The sequence below is a fragment of the Chelonia mydas genome, chromosome 25 (genome assembly GCF_015237465.2).
Source record: "Chelonia mydas isolate rCheMyd1 chromosome 25, rCheMyd1.pri.v2, whole genome shotgun sequence".
In the NCBI taxonomy this organism is placed as follows: Eukaryota; Metazoa; Chordata; order Testudines; family Cheloniidae; genus Chelonia; species Chelonia mydas.
This window is the reverse complement of record NC_057858.1, coordinates 11,573,819-11,595,856: the sequence shown is the minus strand read 5'-3', so window position 1 is coordinate 11,595,856 and position 22,038 is coordinate 11,573,819. Positions and strand designations below refer to the sequence as shown.

Sequence of the window (22,038 nt, the reverse complement as noted above, 5' to 3'; positions counted from 1 at the left end):
TGTTATGGATGGGGAAACCAAGGCACAGGGAGAGAATCACTTGACCAAAGAAAAGTATTTCCCTCTTGCGAGGAAAGCTTTTTAATTTTCTTTCCCCTGCAGCCTGTGTGTGTGTCTGTAGGACACATAAAAACCCTCTGGGGTATTGAAATCTCACGGTTTCTGTCTCTTACATCTCAACAGCCTTGAAACGCAGTCCCCCAAAACCCAAAATGTGCAACAGGAAAAAAAATCAGTTTAGTTTAAACTCCACCAATTCCTTCGCTATTGGTCCGATAGTCTCTGGAGTCACCATGCCACTAACAGTGCTTGAGACTCAGCAGCTACCATCTACCTGTTCAGAAATGGACACACGGAGGGACTGTGTACTGTGCATATTATCAGCTCTTAGCATGGAGGCCTGAGAAATAGCAGTCTTTATGCCCAATTCTGAATCATGATAGAATGAATGGAGGGGAATGGGAAGAGGGCCTCACAAGGATAGTGTGTGTGTGAGAGTGTGTGTGTGAGTGTTACCTGGCAGTGTATACATAACCACCCTATGGCACCAGAAGAGGGCACTCCGTGCATGGAGATAGGATCCATTCAATCTTCTTGCCCAGTGCCAGGCATTTCATACACCACAAGGAGGAAACATCAACAGGAAAAGCTCCATCTTTGAAAGGAAACCCAGTTTGTCAATGCATGACTGACTGGTGGAAGTGTTTGCAGGTGTCTCTAGGTATGAAGGAATCATAGCAGATTAGGGTTGGAAGAGACCTCAGGAGGTCATCTAGTCCAACCCCCTGCTCAAACCAGGACCAACCCCAACTAAATCATCCCAGCCAGGGCTTTGTCAAGCCGGGCCTTAAAAACCTCTAAGGATGGAGATTCCACCACCTCCCCAGGGAACCCATTCCAGTGCTTCACCACCCTCCTAGTGAAATAGTTTTTCCTAATATCCAACCTAGACCTCCCGCACTGCAACTTGAGACCATGGCTCCTTGTTCTGTCATCTGCCACCACTGAGAACAGCCGAGCTCCATCCTCTTTGGAACCCCCTTCAGACAGTTGAAGGCTGCTATCAAATCCCCCCTCATTCTTCTCTTCTGCAGACTAAACAATCCCAGTTCCCTCAGCCTCTCCTCATAAGTCATGTGCCCCAGCCCCCTAATCGTTTTCGTTGCCCTCCGCTGGACTCTCTCCAGTTTGTCCACATCCTTTCTGTAGTGTGGGGCCCAAAACTGGATGCAATACTCCAGATGTGGCCTCACCAGTGCCAAATAGAGGGGAATAATCACTTCCCTTGATCTGCTGGCAATGCTCCTACTAATACAGCCCAATATGCTGTTAGTCTTCTTGGCAACAAGGGCACACTGCTGACTCATATCCAGCTTCTCGTCCACTGTAACCCCTAGGTCCTTTTCTGCAGAACTGCTGCTTAGCCAGTCAGTCCCCAGCCTGCAGCAGTGCATTGGATTCTTCCGTCCGAAGTGCAGGACTCTGCACTTGCTGTTGTCGAACTTGATCAGATTTCTTTTGGCCCAATCCTCCAATTTGACTAGGTCACTCTGGACCCTATCCCTACCCTCCAGTGTATCTACCTCTCCCCCCGCTTAATGTCATCCACAAACTTGCTGAGGGTGCAATCCATCCCATCATCCAGATCATTAATGAAGACGTTAAACAAAATTGGCCCCAGGACAGACCATGGGGCACTCCACTTGATACTGGCTGTCAACTAGACATGGAGTCGTTGATCACTACCCATTGAGCTCGACAATCTAGCCAGCTTTCTATCCACCTTATAGTCCATTCATCCAATCCATACTTTTTTAATTTGCTGGCAAGAATACTGTGGGAGACCATACCAAAAGCTTTGCTAAAATCAAGGTATATCACGTCCACCACTTTCCCTATATCCACAGAGCCAGTTATCTCCTCACAGAAGGCAATCAGGTTGGTCAGTCATGACTTGCCCTTGGTGAATCTATGTTGACTGTTCCTGATCACTTTCCTCTCCTCCAAGCGCTTCAAAATGGTTTCCTTGAGGACCTGCTCCATGATTTTTCCAGGGACTGAGGTGAGGCTGACCAGTCTCTACTTCCCCAGATTCTCCTTCTTCCGTTTTCTAAAGATGGGCCCTATATTTGCCTTTTTCCAATCGCCACGAGTTTTCAAAGATAATGGCCAATGGCTCTACAGTCACATCAGCCAACTCCCTCAGCATCCTCGGATGCATTAGATCTGGCCCCATGGACTTGTGTATGTCCAGCTTTTCTACACAATCCTTAACCTGTTCTTTCACCACTGAGGGCACTCACCTCCTCCCCGCACTGTGCTGCCCCCAGGGCAGCAGTCTGGGAGCTGACCTTGTCTGTGAAGACTGAGGCAAAAAAGCATTGAATACTTCAGCTTTTTCCACATACTCTGTCACTAGGTTGCCTCCCCCATTCAGTAAGATTCCCACACTTTCCCTGCCCTTCTCCATGTTGCTAACATACCTGTAGAAACCCTTCTGGTTACCCTTCACATCCCTTGCTAGCTGCAGGGACAGGCAGATGGATCAGATTAGATGGGACGAGTCGCCAGGACAGTCCCATCCGTTGGGTCAGATTTGTATGAGTACAAATTAGATTTGAGAATGTAATATGAATTTCAGATACATGGCATAGCCTCAGAGTTGCCCCCCCCATGTGCCCTCCCGCACCCCCTTCTTGACCCCAGAAAACCCCATCCACTCCTTCATCAATTATCACCCGCTCCCAAGTCAAGACCCAGCTCCCTCCAGCTCCTTAGCCGCCTCCCTCTGCACCTGTCAGTGCATGGGTTTCTATCGGTATTTGTCAGATACAAAGAAAATAGATCCAGGGGTTCCAGTCAGAGAGAGAGAGAGAGAGCGAGAGCACTACAGATCCATCAAGGGAGTTTAGCTGACACCATGGTAATAAACCAAAGCCCCAGTGGCTTGCGGTAGCCTGATTCACAGTTTTCTTCCCCTGCTGTTGCATTCTGTGGACCTGAGTCTCTCTTACTCTGATCCTGCACTGGGGTGCTCTGTTGCATTCTGAGGCCATGCCCAGCCCCCAGTGGAAGTTAGAGCAGCCTGAGGGCTGCTCTAATTTGTACTCTGCTTCCCTTTGTCCCTGGGAAGCAGAAAATAGCTGTAATGCAGTGCGCTCTGGCCACACACCCTACACGCACCCCACGCCAGGGGCTGGGAGCAGGGACAGTGAAAAACCCTTGTGGCCATTCTACACTGGCTGGAGAGGCCCCTGCCTAAGAGGGCTGGTCCTGGACGCTCTATGCGGTAAAGGTGCCTTAGAGTAACGGTAACTCAGGACCTGGATGTTTAAAGGTAATCACCAAACTCCAGATTCAGAGAAACCTGCATGGACCCCAGCCCACTACACCCTGACTCTTCCACAAGGACAGAGCCAGTCCCTAATGCCCCCAGGCATCGGGGCAGTCCAAACCCAGATCCCAATCTTTGGTGAGACTCCATTGGAGTCATTGGGGTGGCACCAGGTTGGACACAGGAGGATCAAGAGGGGCAAACAGAACCAACAGGATTAAAGGTTGCAGGGGGTTAAGTGTTGAGAGCATACTGGGGGTGGGGGGAACTGGGACATCAGACGGGACTCAGCCAAACATGCAGGGAGACCTCAGGGTGTCTGAACAGGGCTGGCCTGTCAGAGCCCGATCCTGCAAAGTGCTGAGCGCCTTTGACTCCTGGTAACTGAGGGGAGTTCTCGGCGCTGAGCCCCTTGCAGGACTGACCCATGTGCCAGGCAGAGGATTCCTAACCCCGTTACAATCCAGAGGAACAAACCACCTGACTAATGCCCCCCTACTTTTAACTGAGTGTATGGGGGGTGGGGCTGCTAGAAACCAGCTCCCATCCCTGGCCCTAGAACCCCTGGGGTTGTCTCTAGAACCAGCTGGGTGCTACACTGGGGACACCCAGCTGGTGTCTGCCTCTGCCCTGTCCTGGCCACCACTGCCTCCAGCAGGCAAGAGCCCAGATCTGTCTCCCAGGCCCATTGCAGGATATTCTTAGAGGTGCCCCTCACCAGGGTATCTGGCCTCTAGGTCTGTGGTAGCCGGGGCCTCTCAGCAGGGGCGAGAAGATGGAACTGAGAGAAGGGAAAGGCAAGAAGATGCCCTGGGGTCTGCTGGGAGAGGGTCTCTGCCCCCTTTCTGCCAGCTCTGCCCCACCCCTCAAGTCCTGGCTGCTTCTCCCCAGGGCACCAGGCTAGAGGGAAGGGGGGGCTCTAAAACCAGAGGCTAAATCCATTGAAGTCAATGAGAGTTTTGCCAGAGATGGCACTCGGGGGCGGGTGGGATGCCGGGGGCCAAGCCGGCTCACCGGGGGCCTGGGGAAGGGGGTGGCTCAGCCCAAGGAGGGGTTTATACTCCCCCCCCAAGCTGTGCTTTGTCTCCCGCCTGGGCCCCCTGCTGAAGCCAGCCTCTGGCAGCCTCTTCACATTCTCCTCAGCGCCAGCTCCTCCACCAAAGGCATCTGGAGGTGTCGGCATCACTGCGTGGGCACCACACGTCAGCGGGAGCCAGGGGGAAGCAGAAGCGAGGCTGCCAGGGCTGCCCACCCCCTCCCATTAATCCTCTCCTTCCAGCGAGCCCCTCCCCCTGCCATTAACCCCCTGCCCCCCCTCCATTAACCCCCTCTTCTCCCCTCGCCCCTTGGCTCCCCCATTAAACCTCCTTCCCTCTCTCCCCCTGCTCTCCTTCCTCTCCTCCCCCAAAGCCCCACCCCCCGTTCCCTCTTCAGCCCCACTTGGGGGCACAAACACACAGCCTGCTCCACCAGGCTCCTGGTTTGTTATCAAGGGGCTGGTGGGGGGGTTGATTGTCTGTCTCCCCACAACGCACACATGCCCTCTGCACAGGGGGCTGGGAGCCCTGTCCCGGGGAAGGGGGCACGGCTCAGCCGGACGGCTCCAATGGCTGAGTTATATGCTTCCTCCAGCATGCTTCTAACCTGCTGCTTTCGTTCAGGAGCATGTTGCCACCTAGAGGTCAAGCTCACAGAGACGATAAAGGACCTACTACTACTGCCAGGGCAGGGAGCGCTCCCTTCGCTCAAGGAGCTGACGCCTGAGTTCAGAACTGCAGGTCAGGGGCTCCCGTCCCAGCTCCTGTGGGGACAGGGGGGCCCAGTGGGAGCTGGCTTTGTTGTCTGTAGCACATGGAAGTGGGGCCAGCTCAGGGATGACCTGGGCCACTTTAACCAGAGCTGTGCCTCACTTTCCCATCCAGCCCAGCCCTTGTTATCTCTCAGGCCAGGCCTCACACCCTGGCCAGCCGGCTGGGACAAACCAAGGAGCTGGTGGTGCTGTCGTTGCTCTGAGCAGGGCTGATTTATTTGCTGTAGGGTTGCAGGCTGCAGAGCCGGGGCAGGGGGTGGGGGGCACCTGGGCTGTGTCTGGACCATTTTTTGGCTGGGGTAATCCTGCGTGGCACTGTGACCCCATGCGCCAGGTGACAATGTGACTCACTCCCATTTGGAAGGGGCAGGTATAGGGGCTCGTGGGGTGGGTGGGTCAGACTGCTGGGGGGGGGCACCTGTGAAAGGAAGAGGATGGTCAGGTGTGGGGGGGGACCCAAATCTATGGCTCCCCGCTTTAAAGGGTGCTCCACAGCCCCTATGCTGGGGGTAGGCGTTCCCCGCTGGGTGCCAGGGCTTGCAGGTGGGTGGGGAAGGGGCTCCCAGGGACTCCCACTCCAGCTGGCTGGCAGCGCATAGTGCTTCCCTGAAGCATGGCTCCTGCAAGCCCCTGGCCCAGTGGGTCTCTTCCTCCCCAGGGCAGGGGCCTCGCTAGCAGCTTCCTGCCCACTGTCTCACACTCCCTCCGGGGCAGGGCTGGCAGCCTTGCCGCATGCAGGGGAGCAGAGCTGCAGCCAGTGGCTCTGGGCTGCACCAGGCTCCCTGGGGAAGGGAGGTGATGCAATCCAAGTGATTGGATTTAGCCACAGGGCTTCCAGTTGGCAAAGGGAAGGAAGCCTGGGTGGATTCTGGAGCCCTGCCCACTCTCCAGGCTGTTCAGTTACTCGTAGGAGGAAATGTGACCTTGGGGCACGGCACCCTGGGAGTCATTCTCTTCCACCTGGGCTCCGCTCAGTTCAGCCTGCAATCACCATGTTCTGACTGCCCAGGATTGCCAGCGGGGCTAGAATTGAGGGCTGTTGGACCTGAAAGCCCAGGCCTCCAGACCTTGAGCTAAGGTAAGTGATTTGGCGTCAGCTGAGCCCCTGTCTACACTGGGTGTTTTGTGCACTGAAGTAGCTGCACCCAGTGCCGACTCCCAGCATAGACAGGCTTGCACAGGTGTGAGATGGGGCTGCACAGGTGTGAGATAGGGCTTGCACCAACACAGTGGGCCTATGTGAGGGGCATAGTAGGATAGCCACAGCGACATAGTCACACCAGAGCCAGTTCCCCTAGTCTAGACAAGCCCTGGGGTTTTCCAGCAGCCAACACACCTCCCCTGGGGATGGAATCAAATGTCCCTATGCTGGAGCTTAACCTCTGGGACGGGGCAAAGGGAAAAGCAGCCAGTTCATGTTACACAATTCCAGGCTGGGATATGTTGCCGGAGCGGTGCCTAGGTTTGTGCCAATGTCATTCGCTCTCCTTGACGCCCCCGGCAACCCCAGGATCTACGTCCCAGGGGAGGGTCGGCTCAGCACCTCCTGGAGCCAGACATCTACAGCCCATGCCATTATATTCCCAGCACCCACACAGACGGATTAAATAAAACCCTACAATCCTCTTGCTGGAAGGTTGTGATGTAACACAACTTTATTTCTTAGAATCCAGAATGATAGCACACAAGAACCTAAAAACAGAGAGAGAGAAAGAAGGCTGCTCCCGAAAACAACAAGGCACAACCCACCCCCACCTTACGCTAGGCTGGATGTCTACAGACTGACTGCTGCTAGCTGAGACCCAGATCTCACGCTTCCCTACAGAGCCCCTCGCTGGCCAGCAGGACCAGGAAACCCCCTGACACTTAAAGTGATAGCTTAAAATTTTAACAGTTTCTATACTTCCCATTCCCAGATCTCTCTGTTCCCTTTGTGATCTCAGGCCTGTCTACACCTAAAACTTAGGTCAATGTAGTGATGTTGCTCAGGAGTGTGAAAATTCACACCTGTAAGAGCCATCATTAAGCCAACCTAAGCCCTGGTATGAACCCCACTGGGGTGACTGAAGAATTCCTCCATCAACCTAAGGACTGCCTCTGGGGGGAGCGGATTTACTACAGCACTTGAAAAGCCACACCCATCTCAGTAGTGAGTGTTTATACTACAGTGCTCCAGTGCTCCTCACTTCCTGCAGCCCCCAAAACCCAATAAATTGGTTAGTCTCTAAGGTGCCACAAGTACTCCTTTTCTTTTTACTTCATGTCTGTATCCATGGTTATTAATGATCCCTGTAAGGGTTTGCCCTGCTGTCCTCTTCCTGCACAAGCTGCGTGCTTGTTGGCTGCGGCACTCCTCCCTAGAGACAGCCGCATTTCCCTGGTGCTGGAGATCCTTGTAGATTAGGAAGCACTTTGGGATTCCTCTGGGTGACAGGTGCTTATAGAATACTGTCGCCCTCCTGAGAGGGTCTCCCACAAGCTCTGGTGCTTGCTCAGGGGATCCCTGCAGGTTATAGACATCTAACCAGTGGGATATGGTCTGGGCAAAGAAGTTTGCAAACAAGGGGAAACAGTTTCCAAACTGCCTTGCCCCTGTTGCATTTTCACGCCTAGAAAACCACCCCCACCCCACCCCACTAGCTAGTGCAGCAACCACCCCCGCGCTGCTGTTGCCTTTTATTTATTGGGTACCTGCAATCTTCCGCACCATAGCTCAAGCCTCCACCATTTGAGTTAAAGGCCAAACTCCAGACACCAGCAGCAGTAGGAGGCTGTTATCCTCTGTGTAGCCCACCAGACCCACTCGGTGCGGCACCTCTAGAGGTGGCTGGGACGTGTAGACAGGCTGACGAGCCCGCTACTGCCTTGGCCCACAGAGATGGCGCTTTTAGGACAGGCTCATGCACTCAGATCCAGAGGGCCCATGTTCCATCCTTGCTACTAACGTAACGAGTGGTGGCCCGTACGGGCATAAAGCCACGAGCTTTGGGCACCCAGCCACTAGGGACGTGACACATGCTGCCAGCGAGTCACACCATCCGTCCCGTCATCACGCGTCCCCTCACAAGGGTGATTCTATTTTTGCAAGCGGCCACCAAAAGGCCTCCTTCCCCCAGTGCTCTCTTGCGGCTGAGGAGATAAAAGCATTGACGGCTGCTGACTTCCAGGAAGAGCCCTGGTAGCTGGCAGCCCCAGCCCAGCATCAGCAACTTGTCACTCCTTATTTTGTAACACAGGAACCAGAGAGTCAGCAAAGATTCCAGTGAAACTCTGGTGGCCTTCGGCCCCAGCCTAGCCAGCGCTGAAAGAAAACTCAAAGCACGTCTCCCCTAAAGGGTTAAGTCGCGCTGGGAACTCGGAGCCTGATTCTCAGTTACCCTGTCCCACACTCAGCACAGGGGTGAGGGAGTGACTTGAAGCCACCTGTGCACTCTCTATATTCAGGGGCCATGCAAAGCCCCACCTGGCTTGTGGTGTAAATCAGAGCTGCTCCAGGGCTGCTCTAGCTTATGCTTGGCTTCCCATGGCTCCCTGGGATGCAGAGTACTATCCCAGTGCAAAGCGCTCTGGCCACACGCCCTACACCAGGGGCTGGGCGCAGGCCCAGAGCAGAGCCTTTGCACCAGCTTGGGATGCCCCCATGGGCAGAATGGGCCTCAGAGGACCTTTCCACCAGCAAGGCCTCTTGATGCTGACAGAATGGCATGCAGCTGAGAACAGGCCCCAACCGGGGCTGAGGGTTCCTACGTCTACACTGCAAAAAAAACCCAGATGCAGCCAGTCTCCGAGCCGGGTCTCCTGACTCCAACTGGCACGACAGGACTAAGAATCGCGGTGTAGATGGTCCTGCTTGCACTCCGGGCTCTAAAACCCAGCAAGGGGGGGGGGCTCCAGGGGGGAATGTCTGCGCTGCGATTGTAGGGCCCAACCCCCCAAGCCAGAGTCAGTCGACCCGGGCTCTGAGACTCGCTGTCATGGGGTGGTTTTTTGGTAGTGTAGCGGGTACCCTGGCTCTGAGCCTCCCTTGGCATAGAGTCCTGCTGGGGTGAGGGAGAGGGGACCATGGTTTATACAGCTGGGCAGCCTGGATTGTTAGGGAAGATGCAGAACATCCATTATTCTAGGCAGGTTCTTTTGCAGAACGGTTGGACTATATATTGGTGGGGGGGGGGATGTAAAAGACTTTCCCCCCCCATGATGTGCAATGCTTTCAGCATCCCCCCCCCTCACCCTCCCGCGGCTGTTGTATGAGCGTTCCATCACGTGACTCCCCCCCCCCCAGAGGTGGGTGGAACCCGTTTCATTCATAAATCCTCTGGCTTTTCAATCAAAATTAAGGTGCTGGAGATCGTTGGGAGCTCATTGGTTTCCCCCGCACATGGAGCCCCCGCGTTGCAGTTAGGTGAGTGCCCCCCTGCCCCGCGCCCCAGCCCCGGGAGGAGGCTGGCGGGGTCGGCTCCGTGCAGACCTGGAGGCTGTCATTTCTCTCTCTCTCTTTCAACCACCGGGCGCTTGCCGTGGGCGAAAGAGAGTTGAAAAGAAACGGAGAGGCAGCAGGATCCCCTCTTGCGCGGATCAGGTGCCTGGCTGAGGAATTGCATGCGTGATCTCGGAGCCCTTATGCACCTTCTCGGGCGCGCGTGTTCGGGGGGAGCGACCGGACAGAAACGTGGCTGTTTACAGAGGGGGGGTGTCCGGGGGTGCTGCATGCCATTCCTTCTGCCGATCGCGTTGTTTTTAAAAGCTTGATCGGACTTGAGGGTGACCCGAAAAGGGGGGGGGACCGGCGAGCTCTCCCCCGTCAGAGCGATGCGGAGAGGGCTCCGGAATGAATCCGGTTTCCGGGCACACCAGGGAATGCGGGCAGGTGAAACTGACGAACCATGCCTGGGCCGGGTGTGCTTGCCAACCGCCCGGCAAAGCAGAAAGGCGCGTTTGGACCCATCGCCAGGGAGCGGGGCGAGAAATAGCAGCCAGGGGCGAAGAAGCCGCTGGGGTTTGTCGGTGGCAGCAGAGAGGCGGGCTGCGTGTGTTTGTTCCGCATGCTGCTTCCAGCCCTGGGACCCAGGGCGAGTGAGGTCTGGGTGTTTTCACCGAGATGCAGGAGTGCTGAGTGAAACCACGACCGCCCGCCATCATCATCTTCATCCTTCTGACAGGCAGCGGGCGAGACATCCCTTATTTAAAAGAGGGAGGAAAAAACAAAAACAACCACCAAAAAAAACCCTCCAAGCCCCAGTCAAAAGATAGAGCCTGGCTGGGAGAATTAATGGATTACGATTCTGATCAGCGGAGTTGATCACTTTTGTGTAGGGGGGGGGAAGGAGGACGGGGGGGGGGGGAGAAAAAACCTCCAGGGGTCGTGCGGGGGCTGGGGCGAGCCGGGAGGGGTGGGGGTGGGAAGCTGCCTTGCTTTCAAATATTACCTCTTTGAAAGAGGTGTGGGGAGACAAGAAGGCAGCCCAGCTGCCCCATCCTTTCACAGCTGGTTTTTGACTTCGGGTGATAGGATGTTGAGCTATCTGCTGAAAGCATGAGCACAAAGGAAGCGGTGGAGCAGGGAGGGGGGCTGAACATAGGTGCTGGAATGAGGGGGGCTTCTGCACCCCCTGGCTTGATGTGGTTTCCATCCTATAAAGGGTTTACGGTTTGGTTCAATGGCTCTCAGCCCCCCTCAGCATGAGCTTCTTCTTATCCCCCCTCCCTCCTCTGAGCGAGATGCTATTTCTGAATTCTGCCCCTGGGGAGGCGAGATCGCTTTCTTTTGGGCCATGATGCTAACAGCAGTTTATTATTTTTAATGATCTGTGACAGGAGTCTGTCCACCCCTTTCCTTATTAGCATTATCGGTTATTTTTGTCTGGTTGAAACAAAAAACAGTAAATACGTCTTAGCCTATATCCACCCTGTCAGCTGACCTCGATTTTTCTCTCCCAGCTGGAGAGAAATACGAAATGTCAAGTAAAAACCGAGCAGGAATCATAAGGTAAAAAAAAAAAAAATACAGATTTGTATTTGTTGGATTCATTTGCTAACACAGAGAGAAACCTGCCCACAGAGGAATACATACACAGGTGCAGACACAGAGGGACATATGCACACAGATCTGCATGTGTACCACCCACAATATGCAGAGAGTCACTACACACACACACACACACAATCTCACAGTACGCACTGAAGGCCACAGACACAGTTATACATTCGTGTTACACACATTAACACAATACACTCAGAGGGACACACACAGATCTGCCTGCACATTACACTTAGCATGCATGCATATTGTAGACACACCATACACATAAACATATGCTTACACCCAGACACGCATGCATGTTATGTCCCTTTTCTGACTGTCACTCACACCACACACCCATGTGCACATGCGCACACACCCTGCTCCTTTACACACCCCTCCTGCTGACATCCATGCTCACCAGGAAGGAATTTTGCTCCTTTTAAGCCTTGCACACAGCTCTCCTACCAGACCAAGCAACCCCGGTTGCAACATGGCTGATGGCACATGATGGCCCAGAGCTGGCAGGATCAGCCCCCTGGCATGAAGGCGGGTGCGTGGGTATGAGTGTGTGCACATTTGCATGTCTGTGACTTTGCTCTCCCCTTTGATCTATCCACCGTTGAGGTTATTTCACACCCCCGCTAGCGTGTGATGCCTCTGGACAGGAAGTGAGGAATCTTCCACCCTCACCAGAACAGTCTCAGAGGCAGACTGGACAGGCGAAGCAGCCTCTAGAGTGAAGGAAGGCTCTCCTCCCCCACCTCATAAGGGGTGTCAGTTCCCTGAGGCTGGCACAGGCCTCCCTTCTGGCCCCATTGTGGAGTGGGGGCAGGCTATGAATTGCCTCCCTGCTGCCAGACATGGGGAGCTTTGGGGTCTGAGTTGTGTCCCCTTTTGATCCCATTACAATGGGGGTATGGGGCGCATGAGCACTGAGCTATCCAGACTACGGGAGTAGGTAGGTGGATAGATCCACCCATGACAGGCAGACCCCAAACTCACTGGCCTTGCATCTCTCCTCTGACGCCACATTGCTGGGGATTGGCCTAGTTCTGGAGACCTGTCTCATACAGGTGGCACTGATGCTCCTATTTCTGGCTTCCCCTGAAGGTGATGGGGAGTTAGGTTTGTCCAACCAAGCCCCTTGGAAGCCAGACCCCAGATGCCATGCAGTCCCCAGAGAGCCCAACTGAGGTGGCAGCTGGCTTGCTGCATACACGGCGCTCTGTGCTTGTAACAGGGTTTGTAGGCCGGCCGAGGAAGCCATCCAAGGTGCTGGCGGGGGCGGATTGTAGGGAATCAAACAGCGCCAGCTGCCTGACTGGCAGGATGCTCCCACGGCAGATACAGCCCAACTTGACATGTTTACTTCTGTTTATCAAAACCTGGGCTGGCCTTGGAGAGAGATGGTGGGTGTGTACGAAGGCCCCAGCATGGGATTATTATCATCTGCACGATGGTAGCCTCTAACTGTGGCTAGATGCTGTATAGACAATGTTTTGAGACATAGTCCCTGCCCTGAAGGGCTGACATGCTCAATAGACTAGACAGAATTATCCCCATTTCATAGGTGGGGAAACTGAGGCATGGAGTCAGTAAGTGAATTTCCCACAAGTGCAGAGGGTAGGAACTGAACCCACATCTCCAGAGTCTTAGTCCAGCACCAGGGCCACAACTTCCTCTCCACGCTCAATCTGCCTCATCTCTCACCAGCTGGCCTCAGCCCAATAGGAACAACCAAAAGGCTGGAGTCATGGGCTCTGCCACTGGCCAGTTGGGTAACCTTGGGCAAGTCACATCCCTGCTCCGTGCCTCATTTTCCCCACCTGTAAAATGGGGTTAGCGATACTGACCTCCTTCATAAAGCGCTTGGAGAGCCACTGCCCAATAAGAGCTACTGGGTCCTTGGCTGGAACTGGAGACAGCCACAAGCAGGCTGGGCTTTCATGGACAGCACAGCTCCACAGCAGTTTGGGTCAGGAACTGGAAGACCCTCTGTCCGAAGGATACTGGGTCTACCTGGAGGGGGACTGAGAGGAGTAGGGTTCAGGCAGGACGCTGTGGTTAACACCCAAGAAGCATTGGGAGGGTGTGGGGAGGGATATTTAATTACCACGAGTGGCCAGAGCCCTGGGGCGAGGTCCCCTTTGAAAGAGGGGTGCTGGCCACTGATGCTGTCTTCATGGAAGCTCAGAGCTGATGGCAGTTTGCAGGGAGAGCCTGTTGCCAAATATACCCGAACCTTGCCAGCCGCTGGAAACCAAGAACCCTTCCAGTCAGTAAGCACCAGGGCTCCTTGCTTAGCATCGCCGGACTCCTTCATTCCTCCTGCCCCCTCCTCCTCCTCGCATTCCTGCAGCTCCCTCTGGCCCTCGGCATGGATATGCCTGGAGCTGGGATATGCTGGAGGGACTTGGGGTTTGCTCAGCCAGCCCCAGGGCGTCCAGACAGGCAACGTATCCCCTGACCCACCTTGCAGCCAGTCTTGGCGGCTGCCCATGCAGACGCAGCAGTCGGGGGGGCGGCGCGGCGGGGGGGGAGAGAAAGATGCTTTGATGCCCCAATACCCTGTTGATGAGCTTGTTAAAACCATACAATGAGAACAAGATGGCCAGAGCCTGTTTTATATATCATCCAAATGACATTGGGGTCCATAGACTCCTACTGAGTCCCCTGCAACCCCCTCCCCCACAGCACATCACCCCCTAATGCCAGTGGGGTCAACTCAGAGGAAAGAGCCCTCCCTCAGGGCGTGGCCTACAGCCTTCCCTGCAGGACAGTGCCCCCGAGCACTGCCCTGGGGCATTAGGGTCAGCCCTGCCCGCAAGGGGAGAACTCCCCGGGTGGGTCATCCACCCCACTCTCTGCAGCGCTGCCCCCCCGAACGCAGCACTGGCTGAGAGAGGAGCGACTGCTCCTGGCGTGTCTCTGACGATCCCCTGCCCAAGCGCTAACCAGGCCCACCCCTGCTTCGCTTGCAAGGGTTCCCCAGAGCCCAGCTTGTAGGGGGACAGCAGCCATTAGCTCACTAAAGGCATGGTGGGCCCAGCCCAGCCTCCTCCCTTCTTGCCCCACCAGCTCTTCCTTTCTCCCCCCGGGTCCTGCAGCAGGCAGCGTCGACTGGGGCCTGGGTTTCCACCAAGTGTGAAGCGGCCTCTTGCCCGCCTGCCACGGCATCGCCACGCCTCCCCGCCCGGGCCCCTTTCATCTGGGGCCAAACATCTCCCGGGCGGCGCCAGCCCAGGAGCCTGTCTCCTTGCGGCGCTCGGGCCAAGACAATGGCGGCCTTGTTCCCCCTTTATGTCACCATGGAGACGAAATTCCTCCATGATGCGGGAAAACAGGCCCAACATTCTTCTCATCGGCCTTCACCTCCCTGGTCACAACAGCCCCCAGGCCCTTCCCCAGCTGCCCCCTTGCAAGGAGGAGTGGGGGGCAGGCCAGCCCAGACCCAGCTGCCATTGGGATTGGCACCAGCTCAAGATGTCCTGGGCAGGGGTGACCTCAGGCCAGTTGAGGCAGGGAGGCCCTGTCCTAGCCATGCTCCATAGGGCTGGCTTTGCTGTCCCCTCCTCACCCTTCCCTCTCCCTCCATTCTGTTCTCTTCCTTTCTTTCCAGCCCCTGATCTCCAGCTCCTCCTCTTTCCCCTTTCGCTGGGGATCCCAGGGTTCTGGGGAGTCCGGGGGTGGGTGGGAATCTTATTCTCCATCTCAGTCTGAAGGCCCAAGTCTCCCCGACCCCACTCAGTACTATGTTGCCAGGAGCCCCGGGTTGGATGGGAGGGCAGCCAGCCCCTCGCCCAAGAATCTAGAGTCCTGTGCTGGGGGTACCAAGGGAGTATGGACAAAGGGGTGCAGTGAGCAAAAGCTCCCACTGGCACAAGCCCTCCACCCTGCCCTTGGAAGTTCCTGGCACTGACCAGGATGATGATATGGGGCAGTTTGAAACAGCTTTTAGAGCTGGGAGAGGGAGGCAGCTGGGATCTCCCTCCTGGGAGCAGGAGAGGAACTTGCTGAGCTAGGCTCAGGGTGCATCTCCAGGCAGGGACGGAGCAGAAGGAGCAGGGTCCCTGATCTGGGGCCTCCTGCACTGGGGCTGGTCTCAAGAGGCTCAGAGGCCAGACCCTGATGCACAGCAGCCACCCCCTAGGATGGTCCATCGCTGGCGTCAGTGCCTGGCTGGTGGCACCGCTGGGCTAAGAGAGTGGTGCTGTTTCACTCGCTAAGCTGCCGCCATCTTCATGGGCACCCCTCCTGCATGCTCCCCCTTCCAGGGCGAGTGCTCTGATCTATGCATGGGGGGGTGGAGGAAGGGAGGCAGGAGGGGTGCCCATCTCAACCCCTTCTCTCACCCCACCCCCTGACAGTAGAGCAGCTAGTGGAAGAAAGGTTGGTCCAGTGGCTAGAGCACCAGTCTAGGCTGTGGGAAGCCCAGTTCAATTCTTGGCTCTGCCACAGATGCCACGCGTGACCCAGGACAAGTCTCTTAGCCTCTTTGTGCCTTGGTTTCCCCATCTGTATAATGGGGATAATAACACTGCCCTACCTTGTGAGGGGTTGGGAAGAGATGGGGAAATGCATGGGTGTGATAGTAACAAAGACCAGATAAGTAGCAAAGATAGAAACTGACATTGGGTCGGGAAGGCCTTTTCCCCCTGTTACACACAAACAGGTGCATAACTTCTTCTGAAACTTCCCGGATTGTCCGTGAGACAGGACCCCAGCCTAGCTGGCTCAGCTGTTCCTAAACATCTGTGCAATGACGGAGTCGTCCTAGGGGAGTGAACCCGGGACCTTCAGAGGTAAAGGCCTCTGTGGCTGAGAATCCCAATCTGGTGCTATGTGAAATCAGAGGCCTGCTTCTTTAACTGTTACTATTTGTATGACAGTAACACATGGAGACCCACCCAAGATGGGGACCCTGTTGTCCTGGGTGCTTCACAGACACTCAGAGAGAGTCCGTCCCGGTAGACAGGACACACAAAAGATGTGAGGGAAAACAGTGCCACCTGCTCGATTAATATTTTATTCCTGATCTGATTTCAAATGGATTTTCAAATAGCCCCGACTGTCACCAGAGGAGAGCAGAGATGCGGGGAGAACGCCCCGCGGTTTGAAAACTCCTGTCCCTGGCAACAGGCGACGTGGCAGATGAAACAGACCCATGGCCCCGGGGAGAGGGAGTTCCAAGCCCACTTTCAAGCCTGCGCTGATAGTTAGAAGACAGCTCTCTCTAGGGAGGAAGGCTCAGGTACACACTTCTGTATTTTAACATCCAAAATCCAATCTAGTCCTTGCCTAACAGCAGGCATCTAAATACCCCCCTCAAGTCCCACACCCGCCAAGTATCCCAGAGATAACATTAACATTGCAGCATGCTCATGAGTTTAACAGGGCCAGGCTCTGCTCGTGCACTGAAATGCAGCCTGCTCTGGGGTACAACGTTAACAGCACACAACACTATACATCTGCTTTCAAGGAACTAGGGAGGCAGAATGTAATTGCAACCACTGAGCCAGGTTCTCTCGCCCAGGTGCTTGTGGAAAGCACCACTAAGTCTTTAATGACCCTGAGCAATCAGGACATCTTCGTTTCCAATCTGGTCCTAAAGAGGGCACCAATATCCCACTGACTCAAAGAAGGGCACTGCTTATTGGTACTGAGTCACCCCCACCACTCCCTTCCTCTGCTTCACTCTAGGATACAAGCAACATCCACTGAAGCTAATTACAAGCTACAGTAGGAGAACAGGCTCCTGTGTTTCTCCCCTACAGGTCTCCTCTTCCAGATCTGAACAGGCCTGATTCTACTTAGCTTATGAGAATGGACAAGATCACAGTAAAGTGGCAGCAGTGAAAGCTACAGTGTCCCTCCCCCTTCTGAAATGTTGTCTAGTTCTCTTCAGAAGCCACCCCTCAGTAATTAGCTGCAAAGCTCTTCCCTAACATTGGATGCGGGCTCGGGAGACGCCCGTGGGTGGTGGCTAAAACACTGCCCATGAACCTCTCCTTGGTGACAGCTAGGGCAGTGAAAGCCAGGCGCCAGCTTCCCTTTAACCAGTTGCAGAGCAAGCCAGAGGAGCCGGGCTAGCTGCACTGGAGGGCGACTTTCCAGAGAGGCAGCCTAAACCGCTGACCCACAGCCCCAGCTGTGACCCAGAAGGTGGAGTCCAGCTGCCACTTAGTGCTACTTGCAGTGGGGGCTTTGGAGACCTCGCAGCCCCATTATTTCGTTAGCATTCCTGGAGACCCTACGGCGGTAGGTGCTGTACGCACACAGCGTCTAGACAAAGGGCTCGTTTAGCCTCATTTTACAGGAGGGCAGCTAAGGCCCAGAGAGATTCAGTAACTCTCCCACGGTCACGCAGAACCGGTGGGAATCAACCCAGCCCCACCTAAGGAAGCCAGTACCTGAAGCACATGGACAGTTTTCCTCTCCTAGCTGGGCCCCCTGAACGCCTTTCCCTTACGCTGCCACTCTTGCTGAGCCGGGATGGCTGTAAGCCAGGGCCCCCGAGAATGAAAACTCCATGGACCATCACCCACACCCTGAGCCATCCGGTTCTTTCCCTTCTGAGCCGCTGACGAGAGATGGCTGGAGAGGTTCTCCAATCACCCACTGTTTCAGCTTTCTCATGGCAGCGTTGGGGGGACCCCCTCCTGAAGAGAGGGCTCCGGGGGCAGCTGTTGGGGCTTCATGCACCATGCCAGGCTGTTTCAAATGCGGGCGCCTCGTCTACTGGAGGGCTTCTCCTGAGGCTGTTGCAACTGGAAGGGAGGCTGATTGGGGTGCAAAAAGCCGAGTGCGGACAAGATCGGAGAGGGAGTTTGTGTTTGCGTGTGTTGCTGTGTGTGCATAAGGAGGTGACCTCACCATGTGACTCATCTTAACCTTTGGTCATCCAGGCCCGGGATGTGGAGGCTGCCGTTGGTGTGGGGACAGTGTGGGGCTGGAACGTGGAAGAGCACTGGAAAGCTTGGTATGCCCCATGCAAAAGAGAGGCAGCCATGTGGTCTAGTGGTTCGCGCAGGGGGCTGTGTCAGGACTCCTGGGTTCTGCCCCAGCCCTGGGAGGGGGGTGTGGCCCCACCGACCTGCTCTCCATGGCAGGTCTAGCTCCCATCCCAAAAGGGGAACGGTGGCCCCAGGATCAGCGAGTGAGACTGGCTCAAGGAACTGCTGTTCCGTGCTGGGGACTCACCAGGGAGAGGCTGCGTCTCCTCTCCCTCCACAGGGCAGATGGCTCCCGGGGAGGAGCCGTGACAGAGTGGGAGGCAGTGAATGGACCAGGGCGTCATCCCTGCAGGGGGCAGCTTTCCCCGGATCCATTCATCCCTCTATGTCCCCCACCCATTCATCGCCATCCACACACCCCTCCCTCCCCTTCACACCCCTAGCTATCCATCCCCATATATACACCATCCTTTCATCCCTCCCTCCCGGTCCACACACCCCCTCCAACCCAGCACCGTGCCCCCCCCCGGCCTTGCCTTAGGGCCCGGTTGTACCCCTCCCCACAAGCGATCCAGCCGCGCTGAGCTGGGAGCACCCCCCCCCCCCGAGTCACTTTCACGCGTGGGCTCGAGTCAGGCTCTCGGCTTGCAGCGGCTGGGTGGGCGGGTGAGCTCATGGAGCCGCGTGGGGAGGGGACTCTTCATTCCCCGGGGCTGGAGGCGAGGGGGAGCCGGTGTCTGCGCAGCAGCAACCTGCAGAGCAGAGGGGCTGGCGGCTTCCCTGCCGGGCAGAGGATGAGCAAAGCCCCCGGCGGGCTGGAGCAGGCAAGAGGAACTGATGGGGGGGCAGGGAACCAGAGCGAGAAAGGGGCGGGGGGGGGGGACCCCGAGCCCATCACACCCCTGCGTTAGGAGCCCCCTGACTCCTACCAGCCTCCGGACGATCCGCCTTGGGTCCGCTTCTTCCTCCCTTTTCTAATTCGATTTACCTGGGCAGGCATTAGCCGCGAGGAAGTGCGGGGTTTGGGAAGGGAGGAGACGGCGTGTGTGCGATGGGGCGGGGGCTGGACGCAGGCAGCATCCGAGCCCACCCGCGATTGGTGCTGCGGCCCCAGCCCGTGTGAACGGGGTGGTGAACCGGGATCAGATCCGGAGCGAGGCGGTGGGGGAGGACGGACCTGCCCAGCCCAGCCCAGCCCAGCCCCAGCGCTTCCCCTTCACTTCTCGCCTCCACGTGCGGGTTTTTCATTCTTTTGTTCTCGGGGTGTCATTTTTGCCTCTTTCTCTTCCCGGCTCCAGGAGGACTTTCCAGCTGGGACGGACCATGAGCAATGACTTGACTGCATGGGACAACACGACCGAGAGCACAACAGTAAGTGCCCCAAGTGTGGGGGGATCCCCCCCGTCACTCCTGGCCCCTTGCCCTCGGGCACCCTGCCCCTGCCTTGCACTGGCTTCCCCAGGTGAGTCTTTGCACCTGCCTCCTTCCCAGGCGGGAGATCTAGGTATGAGGCTGTTTGAGATCCATGTCTTTCCCTTCCCTGCACCTCCTGGGAAGATTTTCTGCTTCCAAAAAAAGCTGGAGGGGATCTTCCCCTTGTTCTCAGGAATAGGGGGGAGACGGGTCTTCCCATGGACATCCCAGCAGATTATCCCGCAGCACCTGTCCCCAGTGAGATGCGCCTGCTGCTCGGAAATCACTCTCTTGCTGTTCTGGGTGGTGTGAAGTGGGGCCAGCTGCTCAGGGTGTGGGTCTGAGTGCAGTGGGAGAGAAAAGGCCAGGGGAAGCTGCAGGCTGGGAGCTTTGGTACCCATCGATATAATTCTTTGGGGGGTGGGGTGGGGTGGGGGAAAGGGACAGGTCATTTAACAAAGCTTCCCCATCCGTGATAGACACACCCCTTCCTCTGGGGGTCAGCAAGTCAAACACTCTGGCAGGATTTTGAAAACAGGGCCAGGTCACTTGGTGATCAATACAAACATCAGCAGCTAGGCCACCGAATGGTGATCAAAGTTCATGCTCCAGGGCCTTGGCTAGGCATTTGTTCACAGGGATCAGGAAGCCCTTTAACCCCCCCCCCCCCCCCCCCATGCAACACTGTCACAATTGGCCTAATGCATTATGAGAAGTGAGGGCCTTTCTGTGATGCCCTGGGTATTGTCCTACCAGATGGGAGTGGCCAAGAGGTGGAATTCTGTCCATCTGTCTAGCCAGGTGCAGTTCCTATGTCCCTCTATCCATAGAACAAAATAGCAAAACTCCCCCTGACTTTACCAAGGCCCTGATTCAGCCTCATAAGAGCGGCCACACTGGGTCAGACCAAAGGTCCATCTAGCCCAGTGTCCTGTCTTCCCACAGTGGCCAATGCCAGGTGCCCCAGTGGGAATGAACAGAGCAGGGAATCAGCAAGTGATCCATCCCATCGCTCGTTCCCAGCTTCTACAAACAGAGGCTAGGGACGCCATCCCTCATACCACCAAGCTGGGGCAATCGGTACCTGCTTCTGGTACCTGCTGTTAGTCCCACTTGCACCATGGCCTGATGCTTAGGTAAAGAGGAAAATAAGCTTAAAGCCCTCTCACCCCCACCCACAGTACCTCACCCAGGTACATCCCACAATCAATGGAGGTTGCTGGTGAAAGGACTGCAGGGCTGGGCCTTCTACCTTCCATCCTGGGCTACTTCGGTCATCGCTCTGATGAAAGGTCATCCCTCTGATGCCGCCACAATAGTTTACAGACCCCCAAGGCTGGGCTCGGGGGGGGATTGATTCTGTGCATGGTTTTGTCAGCTCTGCTGGGTCACAATGTCACAGTGCAAATGGAAACACCCCACATCGGGCATTCTACACCTGCTCTGTGGCTAATAATTGGTCTGTGCTCACGGGGACCAGATCCTGTTCTTCAACCAGAGTAAATCCAGATTGACTCCGATGATTTTAGAGGGGTCACTCCGGATTTACCCTGACCAGTCTGTCTTACATGATTGTTAGTCAAGGGAGCTGCCAGGGGTCTCCAGATGAGGGGGCTATTTCAGTTTATGCAGGAGTCCGGCCCCACCTCAGCTCTTGGGGTCGGGGGCGGAAAGGGGGGCCCCAATGTTCTGTATCCAGCTGGAGCCCCTGGGGTTTTTCCACCCCTCCCTCCCCAGGGCTAGCCCACCCATCAGGGTATCGGGCACTCCCCTGCCGTGACATTGGAGCAAGCCAGAGAAAGCCACTTGGGCTGCCTGTGTCATGTCACACAGCAGCTCCCACCCAGCACAGAGCGCCACCTGCAAGCGGGTATTTCCAGGGCAGGAAGACTTCATGCAGCCAGATTAGGAGGAGGGTGGCACGTGGTACTGAGGTCACTGACTGTCCTGGGAGAGAGGGAGGAGAGGCCAGACTCTGCCCATGACAGAGACTCAGGGGGAGGAGAGCAAGACAAGCCAGATGAGAGAGAGATGATGGGGGTGAAGATACCCAGGGTCAGGCGAGTGGGAGAGGGAGCCGGAGGCCGTAAGACACCAGGGCAGCCATGGCAGCAGCCGCCCACTCAGCAGTGGACGTCTGCTCAGTGACTACAGCAGGGAGTCTAAAAGCTAGCAAGCAAAGTGCATGAGTCATCCACCTTCCCGCTGGGCCCTGGGGAGATGACTCTGCGGGAGCCACGGAGGAGGGCTGGGCCCAGATGGGTGCCCAGAGCTTAGCTAGATAGATGCGTGTGTATCACGACGGAGGGATGGGTGGGTGGGTGGGTATGTGTGGGGAGGGATGGACCGAGGGAGGGAGGGATTGGTATGTGGGGGGGAGGGATGGACCGAGGGAGGGAGGGGTGAGTATGTGGGGGGAGGGACAGACCGAGGGAGGGAGGGAGGGGTGAGTATGTGGCTGATGGATGGATAGATGGGTGTGGGGCGGATGGGAGGGGTGGATAGA

The 22,038-nt window shown here is 56.1% G+C and overlaps 1 protein-coding gene across 3 annotated transcripts in view; it reads left to right on the top strand.

Moving 5' to 3' along the window:
* Window positions 1-6,120: 6,120 nt before the first annotated feature.
* Window positions 6,121-22,038, top strand: part of LOC102947722 (CACN subunit beta associated regulatory protein) — a 29,059-nt gene continuing 13,141 nt past the window's right edge. The window contains exons 1-2 of one of the 3 annotated variants that reach the window (XM_043535764.1): window positions 6,121-6,222; window positions 19,418-19,490. In XM_043535764.1, coding sequence (XP_043391699.1) covers window positions 19,443-19,490 — 48 coding nt within the window. In that variant the 5' untranslated portion in view covers window positions 6,121-6,222; window positions 19,418-19,442. Of the gene's footprint in view, window positions 6,223-9,420; window positions 9,547-18,738; window positions 18,944-19,417; window positions 19,491-22,038 lie in introns of those variants that run through there. The other 2 variants (XM_037885980.2, XM_037885979.2) reach the window with 2 other exon arrangements.